This window comes from Peromyscus maniculatus, chromosome 4, assembly GCF_049852395.1.
Source record: "Peromyscus maniculatus bairdii isolate BWxNUB_F1_BW_parent chromosome 4, HU_Pman_BW_mat_3.1, whole genome shotgun sequence".
Classification (NCBI taxonomy): domain Eukaryota; kingdom Metazoa; phylum Chordata; class Mammalia; order Rodentia; family Cricetidae; genus Peromyscus; species Peromyscus maniculatus.
Window position 1 is genome coordinate 8395753 of NC_134855.1, and position 14227 is coordinate 8409979.

Below are 14227 nucleotides of genomic sequence, written 5' to 3' on the forward strand. Positions count from 1 at the left end.
AGACTGAAGAAACAGGGGCTCAGGAGTCAGAGAGACAGACACAGGCAAGAGCCCAGGATGTGTGCCTGGAAAGTGCTCTGGGAGTCTGGCCGGGCCTCAGAGCCAAGACTTTGACTAACTCAAACATCTGTGCTCGCTTCCTGGCCTGAGGGGCATGGCATGACATGGGAAACCAGTCTGAGCTGAGGAACAGGTTGGCCACCAGGGGACCTGTCTACAAACGGTTCCAACCTGCCACACAGCTGCTGAAGCCTCAACTGGAGGTGGGGGGCATTGTCATTGGTCACCAGAGACTGCACTGAGTAGCGGCTCTGGAATGGGCAGTGGCCAGACACCCGTGGGCAGCTTCCAGAGGGTGTGTTTGGGAAAAGCAGGGTGTCGTGGAGGTCACTGTGAGAACAGCACCCAGACGTGGACTCAGCAGAACAGAAGCCATGCTGTGTGGTGAGGGGTGGCGGTGACAATCGCCATGTCCTCACAGCACACCTCACCACCTGCCCTATGCCTTTGCCAAGGTCCACACCTAGCTACTGTGATGCCCTGTCTCCGGGCCACCGTGACAGCTACTGGGGAGGCGGGTGTGATCACATTCAGTTGGGGTTCAGAAGGGCGGGCCCTGTGGCTTTATGTCAGGATGGGAAGCCAAGTCTGGGGTCTGGATAGACATTAGGTAGAGCCCAGCCATAGGGCTGGATGGTCCGAGAGACAGAGCGCATCTCTGTGGGACAGACTAACAGTGCTGTTAGAGCTGGAGCCAGACAGGGGCCTGCTTAGTTCTGGGTCCGTCCCCTGCATCCCTCTGAAGCAAGAATTCCTGTACAGTTTCACCTCTCCTAAGGCTCCAGAGAGGCTGTCTCACACACCAGAACCTCCTGCGGAGGGACTGGTGTCTGTGACCCTCCAGCCCCCACAGAGTGAGGAAGGTGCCTCTACCCCCTCTGGAGGGAGGACCACAGGGCAGCACCGTCAGAGGTCTCAAGGGTGGGCACCAATGTCTCCAGCCAGGGTCTGCTGGGTCTATGTCCACAGCTCATGGGTAATGATGCCCTCTCCAAAGGGCAGTGCCTGCCACTTTTATCAGGCCACATCCTGTTTACATTGTGTCTTTGTCCTTGGCCCACACGGCCCCCGCCTTCACCACCAGCAACCCCAAAGGAATCCTAGGCCCAGGAATGCAGAGCAATCAGGCAGGCTGGGGCCATGACACCAGGGATCTGCATAAAGCAGGGAGACCCCAGGGCCATGCCTCTTGGACCAGGACCCACGCAGCTCTGCCTGGCATTGGGGCCCTCCTGAGAAGCAGCCCACAGCACAGTGAGTACAGCAGGGCACTCGAGGATGGGCTCTCCGGGTGAGCTGGGTGCAGGCAGGCACAGCAGGAACCACACAGTGGGCAGGGTGGGTTGTGGGAGACCCCCAGATCCATCCTATGGGAAAGTCCCACCGATGCAGGTCAGCCCTAGCTGCCAGCTAGGAAGCATTTATCTCCGAGGATAAAGAATATTCCTCGGTCCTCACGCACTCCATAGGAAGGAGGGGGCGATGCCTGCCTGTCCCCTGTGGGCCTGAGGAAGCCCCCTTAGCAGCAGCAGGCTGGAGGCTACTCCAGCCCCTGGGGACCAGGGGGCTTAGCAAGCTGGATTTGGGTAGGAAGCTGGGCTGCTTTTGTTGTTGTTTTTGAAGCTTTCTGGCTGAGCTCACTTCTTTGAAATGTTTTCAAGGGAGCTGTTTCTGGAAAGAACGCCTCTTCCCCTGCTCCTATTCCAGCTTCAGGGGGCTCCTCAGAGGATGAGCCAGCCCAGTCCGGCTCACCCATGGTCATTGCAAAACAGACTTCCTCTGTGAGGGAGGGAGACAGTTCCCAACAGGGCAGAGGTGAGGGGGGACCCAGGGACAGTGGGAGAGCTATGGGATGCAGAGCATTGAGGGTACCTTGAACTTGGCTCCCTCCCTCATGAGGCTGTAGGATCGAGGGCAAACCCTGCGCCTCTGAGCCCGAGGAATTGACGGCGGCACTGGGGCTGGTGGGCTGGATGGCTGTGTGCAGGAGGCCAACACTTCCTAGAGGCCTGGTACACCAAGAAGCCACATGGACATTAGATCCCTGCGCCCCCCACTCTGTATGGCCAGGTGCAGTTTGCTAGACAGACTTCCTGTGAAGATGAGCCCATTCATGTGGGTAATCTTCAGCTCGGAGCCTGTCCTGTCCAGTGAGCTCAGCGGGTGGTGGCTGTCCCCAGCCTTGTCACTGGCTCCCCCCAGGTAGGTGACCATTTCCCCCTCCCAGGAGCAGCTTGTCCCCGAGTTAGGGAGACAGTGGGGGTTCCCAGCAGACCAACTAGACCTATTCATTATCAAGTTGAAAACATGACTGCTTCTCACTCTGCCCACGGCCCCAGAGTCAATAATTATAATAGAAAATTGAACCCGAATGCACACAGCCCTCAGGGCCACCCGGGTACCTCTGCAAGCCAGCTGGCAGCCCTGGTATTCTAGTACTGAGCCACGAAGGCAGGCAGCTCCTCGGCTGCAGGTGAGTGAGAACAAGCCTAATTGGCCCAGCCAGCTCCTGCGGTGGCTAAGAACGGCTGGTCTCCAAGGCTAAGCTGAGCCCTCAGCTGTCCCTCCGAAGGCTGCCAGGCCTTGGGAAAGCTGGGGCCAGGGCCTGCATGTGACCAGATGCTGGCCACTAACCCCCTCCTCTTCCTCCTCCGCTCAGATGAGGGGCCTCCGCTCTTTGCCCTACCTCCTCCTCCTGCCCCTGAGCGCCTGCCTTCCCCGGCTGGACACGAGGGGACCCACAGACGTCGGTGACATCGGAGCCAGGAGGAGCTGGGCCCACCTGGCTGAGGGACGCGGACCCCACTCAGTGCGAGGTCCTTCCCCGTGGCCGAGAGCACCCCAGCCACAGGCCCTGTTTGTGGTGGCCAAGGAAGTGCAGGCCTTCGGCGGCGAGCACACCGGCTTCCGCCTCGGGAGGCGGGATGGGAGCAGCGAGGAGGCTGCGGGGTTCCTGCCCACGGACTCGGAGAAGGCCAGCGGCCCCCTGGGGACCCTGGCCGAGGAGCTCAGCAGCTTCATCCGGAGGAAAGGGGGCTTCAGCTTTCGCTTTGGCCGGTGAGGGCCTCTGTGGACTCTGCCTGTCTTCTCTCTGTGGCCACCGTGTTCCCCCACCCCACTTCCCAAACCCCAAGGACCCAGGCCTGGAGGGAGCAAAGGCCTATCATAATGAACGAGTGGTAGATAGATGTGTGCTCGACTTTTTCATTTCCAACTTTGCTGAAGTGAAAAACTTGGGTGGTGTTTTGAAAAACAAAAACAAATGAACAATCACCCCCCCCCCCCAAACACACACACACAGGAGAAGAGCGAATGTGTCGTGGTTAGTAAGACTAAGTGTCCTTGTCCCAACCCATGACTCGGGCTGCTCTGTCTCAGCCCCCTCTCCCCAAGGTCTGACTGGAGCAGCCCGCAGCCCCCAGGGGCAGGGCACTGGGCTGTGAATACAACAGGTCTGGTTCTGTTGTTCCTTGGATGGCAGGTGGGCTGAGAGATTACAACAGGAGATCAAAGTTCTGACAGTGCCCCGGGGACGCTGGTGGCTGCCATCTGAAGCACCACTGTGGAAGAGCACACTCCACTGTGTATAGAATGTGGGTCTGAAAGGTACAAATGAAGGGGAAAAAACAGCCGTCCAAACCCAAACCCAAGACAGAGCGAGTGCTCTCCACCCCATTAGCACAAGTTGCCTCTGGCAAGGAAGCCCTGCAGTGGGCGGCAGCGGCACCAAGCTGCCCTTCCGATGGCCGATGGCCGATGGCCGGCCCATCCCCTCTAGCAGCCCGTCCCCTCTGGCGGCTGGCCTCGTCCATGGTAGTGTTTGCCAAGGGCCTCATGGGAACTGAACTCGTGGAAGGGATGATTTTCTGCTAAGCAAGGTTGAGTTTCAAATACCAAAAACTAGGACTGTGCTGTGTGTATCTTGAAATAAAAGTAACAACCGCAGCATCATAATGGAATGCCGGCCTCCTCCTTCCAGGTCCTCTGGGCCTCAGAAACTTTTCTTGAGCACTTGGGGAGATGGAAATCAGGCTGTCTGTACCCCGTATACCTCTCCTACTAGCCCCTTAATTGGCAGCTGGGTGAAGGTACAGGGAGATACGGCACAGGCTGTTTCCTCTTCACGCTCCTGTTCCTTACCTATGTTTCTTAGAATAAGCAGGGGGGGGGGCTGACATCTCCACCTGGAGGGGGGGCTCAGTCTGGGCTGTGTGCAGCCTGGGGCCAGGCAGAGCATCCCTTTCAAAGGCTGCTGAGTCTCCTACATCCCATCCCAGGTCAGACACACCCGTCAGAAGCAGCTCACTCCAGGGCTGGCTGTGACTGCTGAGATGAGGACTTATATTGATGTTTCCATGGCAACATCTCCCCTCCTCCTTGCCAGTGGCGGCTTGCCCCTGTTCACAATTGAATAATTTTCCATTGAGCTGTCACAATTAATTGGTAGATTTTTATTAGCCTTTTAGAACCACACTGGGCCAGGCCCAGCTTGGCCCCTCACAGTATTCCGGTGTTTTCCGTTCTATTGGTGACTTACGTCCCCAGTAGCAGCTCTCAGTCCTCAGCATCCAGGAAGCCACTTCATTAAGGCTGACAGATCGGAGCCACAAGAGAACTATGTTGACTGGGGGGCAGGGCTGGGAGGTGAGGTGAGGAGGGGGGCCAGAACCAGACACCCGGCACTGGTACACAGCCGTCCCCAGGGCCCACACGAGGCTCCCCTGGGCCTTGCACGTGTGTCCTAGGCTGCAGTCACAGGGACAAGGCGAGGGCCCCAGAATCTGCGAGGCACATTGCTCTACTTCCCACCTCACAGGAGGACGTGACTGAGGGTGTGTCCAGCAAAGGGATGCGGCTGCTCCTGCTAGTGGGACATGATGGGCACTGACACACTCCCTGGGTCCGTGTCTCTGAAGACACTCCTGAGACACAGGCGACTGTGGTCCCACCCAGTTCCCTTAGCCACCGGGGATGCCCACCCGGCTTCTGTGGGGCGCTAGCCTGGCTCAATCCCTCCCCGGGCTCATTCGTACACACAGGAGACAGGCTGAGACAGCCAGACCACCAGCCGGGGCAGAGGGGGCCCTGGCAGGGCCCCGGTCCTTCTCTTCACTCTTCAGGTGGTCTGCTGCCCGCGAGGCCGAGTGACCTGCGCACCCTCACTCCGTGGGTCGGTGCTGGCACTCCGGCTCCAGCCGCCGTGCATGGCAGACAAGCGCTCTACCCGCGAGCTGCATCTCAAGCATGGCAGGCTCTTAATTTAGCAGGATTAGATTAACCATGATGGAGAAGACTGGGAGGAAGGGGGAGACCTTCAAAGGAATGAATCTGCTGTCATTACCTTTAATCATTAAAAGAACCAACAAAGCTATTTTTTTTCCAGTTTGCTTGTACATTGGAGCTCAATAGCGCTGAAAATCAGAATACTCAGACTGCTAACGCATTGATCTGTTAAACCAGCTCGCCCATATGGTGCTAAACTCCCTCTTTAACCCCTGCCCCCAAGTTTCCCAAGCTCTGGCAAGGTCGAGGCCCTCTTCTGTCCTCTTGGGAACCAGGAAATCACTCCTCTCCAGACTGGGGAAGGAGAGGCTCTGGGAAACATCTACCCTGAGGCAGACTCAGCCCCAGGCTGCCCACCCGCTGGCCTGGCACCTCTGACTCTCAACCCGAGAGCTGTCTGTAGCTACTCACTGTATTTATTCAAGACACAAACAAGAGCCAGGCGTATGGTGCGGGCTTATAATCCCCATCCTCCGGAGGCTGAAGCTGGAGGATCAGAAGTTCAAGGCCAGTTTCAGTTCCAGAGTGAGACGGAGGCCAGCCTGGACTAATGAACAAAAAATGAAAGAAAAAGGCCAATCTTCCCTATGGTGTGCACATCTACAGGTTATTAGCTGCTAAGATGTGTGGAAAATGTCTGTCCATATTTTATGTTTGGAATACTATTTAAATGCTTAAGGAAGGAAAAAAAGGGGTTGGGGATTTAGCTCAGTGGTAGGGCTAGGCAAGCGCAAGGCCCTGGGTTCGGTCCTCAGCTCCAGGGGGAGGAGGGAAAGAAAAAAGAAAGGCCAAGGACAGCTAGCAGCCCATCCTCACTCGCTCCAGTACCAGAGACAACAGGAGATCCACAGACCCCAACCTTGAGTTTCTGGTCACCCTGTGCTCATGGTCTGTAGGCACAAGTCTCAAAGCTCCCGGGGAAACAGAATCCGAGAGGTGTCTGACTGCGGAATCGACATTAGCTGGACCAGGATCTGGGGCAAGAGGCTAGGTCAGGGATGAAGGCAGTACCAGTGATGGGGTGGTGGTGGCTGGGGGTGCTTGTTTTGCCCGGCCTCACTTAATGTCATCTGTGCAAACCCAGACTTAGAAATGACTTCCCAGGGGGCTGACAGCGCAGTAAGGTGCTTGCCATGTGAGGAGGACCTGAGTTCAAATCCGCAGCACCCACACATGCTGGGTGCATGTCTCTCATGGGCAGAGTGAATGGTAGTAACTGAAGAAGAGACAGGTCCCTGGAGCTCACTGGCTGGCTAGCCTAGCCAACTGGTGACCCTCAGGTTCAACAAGGACCATCTCAAAAATACATTGGTGACTAAGGAAGACACTTAACATTGATATCTATCTTACACGCACACATGCACGTGGAGCGGGGGGGGGGGGGGGGGGGGAGGGGGACGGGACGACGACGACAGACATGGACTTCCCTAGAACACTGGAGTGGGTCAGCATTGATTTAGATCTGGGCCTGTGAGGCCAGGCCAACCAGCTTACCTTTATAGGTCGCAGCCTGGAAGGTCCTCCACCGGGCAGGATGCAGCCATCTGTATTGTCTACAGACTCCCTGACCTACCAGGTGGGCACATGCAGTGTGGCCTTAGCCAAGCTGCTTCACCTCTCTGAGCTTCAGCTACTCCACACCTCAGAGGACGGCGCCAGACCTCAGAGGGACGCTGCAGACATCCCATGTGGCAGCAAGAGGACTGTCTCTGCGCACAGGCACTTCCAGAATAGGTGCCTATTCCAAGTGTCGGGACACCCAGCAGCCAGCAGCGGCTGCAGCTGGGCCTGACGTGCAGCGACCTTTCTGCACCCGAACCCCAACGCCAACAGCGCGGTTACTAACTTCACCTCTGTGGGCAGAAGTCTGTCACTTCTGCTTCCCTTCTGATCTTGTGTACATACTCCCAGGTGCACGCACATTCCCCACAGTGCACACGTGGAGGTCTGAGGACAGCTGGCCCAGTCGGTTCTCTCCTTCCACCACGTGGGTCCCAGGGATGGAGCTCAGGTCGCCAGGCTTGGCAGCGGGTGTTTTGCCCTCGGAGCCATCTTGCTGGCATGTGCAGAGGAGCATTTCTCTGGGCAACGCACAGCTATTAGATTCCAGGGAGCATCTGTGATCTAAGGCCGGTCTTAGAAATGACTAAGTTTCAGGTACACATTAGGACCTTGAGAGATAGAAGTATTTTATGCCCTGGGCCGAGGTGACCTATCTCACCCCTGTGGCCTTACATGAAACACTGGGAAAACAGGCCAGTCATACTTGCCTGAGGCCATGGGGAGGACCCTGAGATGTAGGGGCGTGCCAGGGAGGAGTCACCCTGCCAGCAAGAATCTCAGGAGCTTATGTCTCTCCTACTCCAGGGCCGACACAGGACACTGCCACCTGCTGCAAGGCTGACGAGAGCTGGGCAACTATGTGCCAGGGACAAATACCCAGACATCCTGTTCATGGACGGCAGCCACTATACTGCTTTATGACAGCCAAATGTGCGGCGACCCTTTGGGACATGACGCGTAGCAGGGATGAATCACAGATCAAGCAATCCGTCAATAGTTCTGTAAACACGTATTTATTTAAAAAATACTACAGAGAGATTTGGATTCAAAAACACAGAGTCATATACAGAAACAAAATGTACTGACAGAAAAAAGGGGGATGTCACTGGTGTGCCAGAGGGGCACAGTGGCAACCTATTTACATGTCATTTATAAGAGAGCAAGTCTATTTTAAAAAGTGTAATACCAAAGTATAATGTAAAATATAGTGGCACATCATGTCAGCAACGACAGACTGGTACCTTGTGAACGTGGTTTCAGAGTACGGGGGTGTCTGGCTTTTCAAGGCCGCTGGCAGTGTGGCACCGCCTCCCCCGGGCTGCAGAAGGGCCGCTGGAGGCAAGGAGGTGATGTGCTATGAGGACCATGGAGAACACCCCAGAGGAAGTCATCTCTACAGAAAAACACAAGCCGAGTCTAGGTGATGAGTGTGGGACTGGGGCCAGCACAGTGCAGCCAAGTGGAGAGGCAGGAGTGTGGTGCTGTCTCGCCTGGCCCAGCGCAAGGCCTAGGCAGGCGCCCCGCTCTTCAGCTGGCTGCTCTGGGTCACAGTCAAGGAGACACACGCCTGTCTCTCTGCTCAGCTCTGGTCCTGGCTGCTGGGGAAGGAAGACATGCCCTGGCTAAGCCTGCGAAGCATACCCCGCCCCCAGCCTGTGCTGTGGTGTGCCTCCGGGAGCACCAGGCGAAGCACTGTTCTCGGTGCTTAAGCAGCAGCAGTTCTGGGGAGCAGCCAGGGCTCAGGAGAGCCCCAGGCCGGTGGTCCTTCCTGCCTATTTGTGCCTAGTGGTGCTCCTTTCTGGGCAGAGCTTTGGAATGCTCAAAAACAACAGAAAACCAGACCCTCGCCATCAAGGCAAGGACCAGACAGGATGGGCCTGACCTCAGGAGCAGGAGAGGGAAGAAGACTGTTCAGAAATTCAGATCTTTGGGGGCCCCTGGAGCCCTAGCCTTGGCCTGGCCAACCCAGAGACTGCCACCCATGAAACTCAAGTTGCTATCCAGGCCTGCAGGGCACACCACTGAGGATCTAAACAGATGACAGACCACACTGCCCTGGCTCTGTCTCCAGTACCCACCCACCTGGGCCCTTGGTGTTAGCACCTCATGACCCTCAAATCAACAGCTTCCTTCACATGAGGAAACAGTGAGCACAGCCTCTCTGGGACAGGTCGTGAGCATAGAAGGTTCAGGGACGGGACTCCCCTGCCTTGGTGACCAGGCGCATCCGAGGAGGATGTTCTCCTGCGAAGACATGGGAAGGACAGTCCTTCTGAGCACTCCCAGCTGGCCTCGGAGCTGGGTCTGAGGCCTGGGCAGGGAGGAGCCTGGTGGCCTGGCAGGCCGGCTGCAGTCTTTGGAGCAGGAGGCCCCCACACAGGCCCCTGGGCTGGGGAGGAAAGGCGCAGGACAGCTGGCACGCAGCACAGGAGGAGGGCCGGTTCAGGAGGCCCTGGCTCTGCCTGATGCTTTGTAAAGCTCCTGGGCCAAGCTGCCAGCTCCCCAGTCCCCGGCCCCCATCCTTAAGGGCACACAAGCCCCGTGGACTGCAGCATCTCCGGCTGGCATGCACTGGCTGCTGCTACCTCCGTACGATGTCGCTGATCTCCTTCACGGAGCTAAGCAGCTTGCTGAAGTCCTGTGTGGCAGCTGGGCCGCTGGAGGCTGTCGCGGGGCAGATCTGCAGCTCTCGGAGGTTGCTCTCCAGCTTGTTGATGGCCTCGCGGAAGGCAAACTTATTCCTCATCTGCTGGATGGAGTCCACGTAGCTCACGCAGAATGTGTACAGGTTCTTGCCAGCCTCCAGCACGGCACTGTGGCTGGCCATCTGCTCTGAGTTCCGGGAGATGGCGAGGCACAGGGCCTCAGTGCTGTCCAGAACCGCACCCTTGGTGATGGTGCCACTGGCGATGCGCTCGGGCGGCTGGCGGGTCTTCCGCAGAGACACACGGGTTGATATTAGGGGGATGAAGGCGGCAGAGGATGGCTGGTCCCCAGGCAGGGATGAAGGCGCTGGCGCTGTCGGGGGTGTGGGGGCCGGGCTGGTGGGGGTCCCTGGAGACTTACTGGCTGACTGAGGCTTTGGACCGGATGGGGGCACGGGCTTTCGCAGTCCTTCCCCAGGCTGGCCAGCCTTGGTGGGGTCACTGTTCACAGCGTCCACAGCCAGACCCGAGCACTTCGGCTTTGCTGCCGCCCCTGCCTCGGCAGCCACCTCTTGGCTGGGACTCTGCGCAGGCTTTCCGGCTTTCCCTGCCGAGGCAGGTGGAGGGGGCGGGGCGGGCTTGAGCTTGGCCAGCCGCCCCTTGTCCCTCCCTGGGGACTCCGAGCTGTGCTTGGGCCTCCTTACTCGGGTCTCCTCAGAGGAGGCCTTGTTCAGGCCCACTCTGTTGCTGGGGGGTGTCGGCTCGGCAGTGGCAGGAGTCCCCAAGGCCGTGCTCTTGGTGGCCTCTTCCTTATGAGAGAGGCCAGAGGAAGGAGAGGCAGTGACCTGCCGACGGAGGAGTTTGGGAGTCAGGCTGGGAGGGCTGGAGCCTGGGCTGGACTCCATGTCCCTGAAGACTTCATCAGCGGCCTCCTCACTCTTCTTCACCAGCCGCGGAGGGGGCGTCACCGTGCCTCTGGCCACCTGCTCAGACCTGGTCTCACTGGCACGTTTCCGAGGCAGAGCTGGCTTTTCGCTTTTGTGCCCCCCAAAGGTGGATGAGTCGAACTGCTTGCCGGCAGATGGCAGGTCCCGAGGCAGTGTGACTGACCGCCACTCCGTGTCCCTGGCCCCATGGGGCATGCAGGAGGCTGAGCAAGAGCGCAGGAATCGCTTGCTGGAGCTGATGCCGCTGCCCTCTTCCCCGGCAGCCAGGCGGCTGCTGGTCAGTGTGCTGGACTTTTTCCACAGGTTGGGAGACCGGAAGCCCGAGCTGCCTGGCTCCCGGAAGGCGCCATTGGGGACACCAGCCCCGTTGCTGGCTTTTGGAGACTTGGGCTCTGGGGCCTCTGAGGGGGTGAGAGCTGGTGGCCCGTTGCTGACTTCCCGGCCATCATCCTCACCAGCCCCCCTGCGCTCTGGCTGGCCATCCATCTCGCGGAAGGAGCTGCTGCGCTTAGGGGGCGTTGGCGCCATTTTCTTCTTCTTCTTAATCAAGGCGCTGAACAAGTTGGTCTTCTTGTCCTTGGGAAGAAGGCGCTCATCTTCATTCAGGGCGCCGTCTGGGGGCCCTCGCTCTTTCCGGGGAAGCAGAGGTGATACGGCAGGCTCGCTGTCCAGCACATCTGAAAGAGAGGGCGAGAGTGAGCAAGAGCTCCCTGGACAGGAGGCGCTCACTCCTGGGGGGGGCATGGCTTCTGCACCTCAGCTTTCATAGACAGGCACAAGAGAGCTCAAGGGCTGCCGGGGGGCAGACAGAAGACAAAGGTGGCTCTCACCACAGCTCGGCCTCATCGTCAGTGTCAGCCATGAACACTGTCACTACCAGCAGGGCACAGGTCTCTCTCCCCAGACTCAGAGGACAAGAGCCAAGTGACCCTGCCTTCCTCATCCTGAAACCAGTTAAAGCGGTGGAGTCCCTCCAATGTCACCCTCTGGTCATCGGAGCAATGCCCAAGGTCAGACCCGCTGAGGTTCCTGAGGTGTAACCCAGAGAAAGAGGTCAGGTATTCCGTGGGGACTCTGTGACAGACGGGAGATGACCTTCCTGAAACCTCAGGTGGGCCTTTTTAAATACGAGCGACAGTTCACAGAAGGCCTTTGTGCTATCAGGCAGCTGCAGGCGGCTTCCCTCAGCCTGTCGGACAGATGGAGGCTGCGCCTGTCCTAACACTGGCAGAGGCACACATCAGAACGAGGGTGAGCAGAGGACCGCTCCACACTTTCGTCCAGCCGAAGAAGGTGGACGAAGAGACTCTACTGGGTCACAGAGCCACATCCAGAGCACAGATGTTGGGGACACTTCTGGCTCACCAGGAGGTGACCTACCAAAACACTGCACTAATGATACACGGGAAGGACACACGTGTCTGCTCACTGCCTGCTCTGCCTCAGGACATGCGGCCATGGCAGCCTCTCTTCCCCACAGCCCACCATCAGACAGCGTGACGACCGGCAGGGACAAAGGGACTGCTTGGGTGCCACAGCCTCCAAAAGGGTGAGGACGACGATTCAATGCTTCCACAATTTGGACTTTTTTTTAAAACCGCGCGCGCGCACACACACAAGCATGCACACACCTAGCATGCATGTAGAGGTCAGAGGGTAACCTCAGGTATTAGTTCTTCCTTCCAACTTGGTTGTGTGCACCAAGCTAGCTGGCCCTTACATTCTGAGGGGCTCTCTGCAGGACAGCTGGTGGTTCAGGTATGTGCTAGTACATGGATTGTGCAGACTGGACCTTGGGTCCCGGCCACTGCTCAGCAAGTGCTTTCCCACTGAGCCATATCCTCAGCCGGCATGGAAACCTTCCAAACACACACCCTGGGCACCTGTGTGTGCTGTCCCTGTGCTGGACAGTTTCATGTCAACTTGATACGAGCTAAAGTCATCTGAGAGAAGGGACCCTCAGTTAAGAAATGAATTTTCCCAGCACTCAGGAGACAGAGGCAGGTGGATCACTGTGAGTTCGAGTCCAGTCTGGTCTACAGAGTGAGTTCCAGGACAGACAGAGTTACATAGAGAAACTCTGTCATGAAACAAGAAAATGTCTCCTAAGTTTGGGCTATAGGCAATTTTGTAGGCCATTTTCTTAGTGATTAATGGAAGAGGATCCAGGCCTTTGTGGGTGGTGCCATCCTTGGGCAGGTGGTTGTGGGTTATTTAAGAAAGCAGGCTGAGCAAGCCATGGGGAGCAAGCCAGTAAGCAGCACTCCTCCATGGCCTCTGCATTGGCTCCTCCTCCAGGTTCCTGCCCTGTTTCAGTTCCTGCCCTGACTTCTTTCAGAGATGGACTGTGATGATGGAGTGTGAGCCTAATAAACCCTGTCCTCCCAGGTATCTGTGGCCATGGTGTTTCACCACAGCAACAGCAACCCTTTTAGGAACTAAGACACTCCCTAAAGTACTTTATGTGTTGTACTTCTCATCAGTATGAGTACAGGTTTAAAAATACAACTGTTTAAAAAACATAACTGTGGATTCTGCGGAGTAAATATCCCTTATGAATCTCTATTAGAACCAAACTTCTGTCTGGTCCCATTCAACCAGACCCACAGTCCATTCGCCCATGCTGGGAGCCCCTGGGAGCCTTTGTGAGTTCAAGTACTAACCCCCCAAAACTGACTTCAGTGGGTCTGCAGGAAAGCCAGATGCTGGCCCAGCAGTTACTCAGTGCACAGCATGCATGCAGGACTGCTAATACCATCCCTGGACATCTCTAGACACCTCCTGACCCAGTCTCATTGTCCTAAGAAGAGTGCAAAAAGACACTCCAGAAACTCCAGGGACCCCAGCTTGGTCCCAAGGAGCTCTACTGAGTGACTCCCAGGCTGCTCTGTTTGGCTCAATGTTGTTTATTGCAATGTATGTCCTGGAAGATGCCTAGAGTGCTGTGAAGAGCACACGGAAAGGTGGGTGTGCTTCTTGGCAGGCATCCCAGTTTTTGCCTGTCTAAGCAACTGCTGAATGGCTCCCTGGGGAGACTGGCAGCACTGAGGAGGTCTGCTGTTCTCTGCCAGCTCCACTGATAACTTCCTGTTCACCTACCCTGGCTTGAGGGGTGAGAAGGCATGGACGTACCGCTTTCTCCCAGGCCTTTCATGTGGAGAAGCTCGGGGGTGTCAGGTGCGTCTTTCTGCTCGGCAGCTCTCCTGCAGGTCCTGGTCTTGGTGGGCAGCTCTGGGGCCTGCAGCATGCTGCCAGCCGCTCCTCTCAGGCCTCGTTTCCCCAGCTCCTTTTCCACCTCTGAGGATCACACACATACAGTCCAGCAGTCATCAGCAAAGATGCTGTCTTGAAAGGGATTCTCTTTGTTTTTTTCTAATTTATATATATATATATATATATATATATATATATTTCTTAAATATTATTTTTTTGTATGTGTATGGGTGTTTTGCCTGCATGTATGTCTGTGCACCACAGGGTGCAGAGGCCAGAAGAGGGTGTTGGATCCCTTGGGACTGGGGTTGTGAGCCACCAACATCTTGGTGCTGGGAAATGAGCCCGGTCCTCTTAGTCACTGAGCTGTCGCTCCAGTTTCTGGAACTCTCTTTTTCCTAAGGTCTATGCAGTGAGAGAAAACGGACACAGATGCTGCGGAAACAGCACAGCGTTTTCTAGAACTCTGAACGACTACAAAAGACACAGAACCTCCACTAAAGCCCCTGTGCAGAG

General features: G+C 56.8%; 2 protein-coding genes across 6 annotated transcripts in view; one reads left to right on the forward strand and one right to left on the reverse strand.

Moving 5' to 3' along the window:
* Positions 1–925: 925 nt before the first annotated feature.
* Positions 926–4070, forward strand: Qrfp (pyroglutamylated RFamide peptide). Of its 2 annotated transcripts, none has more exons than XM_006983446.3 (2): positions 926–1314; positions 2720–4070. In XM_006983446.3, exon 2 carries the CDS (start codon positions 2720–2722, stop codon positions 3119–3121), a length of 402 nt encoding a protein of 133 aa, XP_006983508.2. In that variant the 5' UTR covers positions 926–1314; the 3' UTR covers positions 3122–4070. The 2 variants fall into 2 exon arrangements, with proteins under 2 accessions (XP_006983508.2, XP_076425068.1); XM_076568953.1 differs by lacking the exon at positions 926–1314 and adding an exon at positions 1329–2262.
* Positions 4071–7896: 3826 nt separating this feature from the next.
* Positions 7897–14227, reverse strand: part of Abl1 (ABL proto-oncogene 1, non-receptor tyrosine kinase) — a 131605-nt gene continuing 125274 nt past the window's right edge. For all 4 annotated transcript variants that reach the window (XM_006983444.4, XM_006983445.4, XM_076568955.1 and 1 more), the window contains exons 10-11: positions 13631–13795; positions 7897–11175 (exon numbers count right to left, since the gene is read on the reverse strand). In XM_006983444.4, coding sequence (XP_006983506.2) covers positions 9488–11175; positions 13631–13795 — 1853 coding nt within the window. In that variant the 3' untranslated portion in view covers positions 7897–9487. The remainder of the gene's footprint in view (positions 11176–13630; positions 13796–14227) is intronic.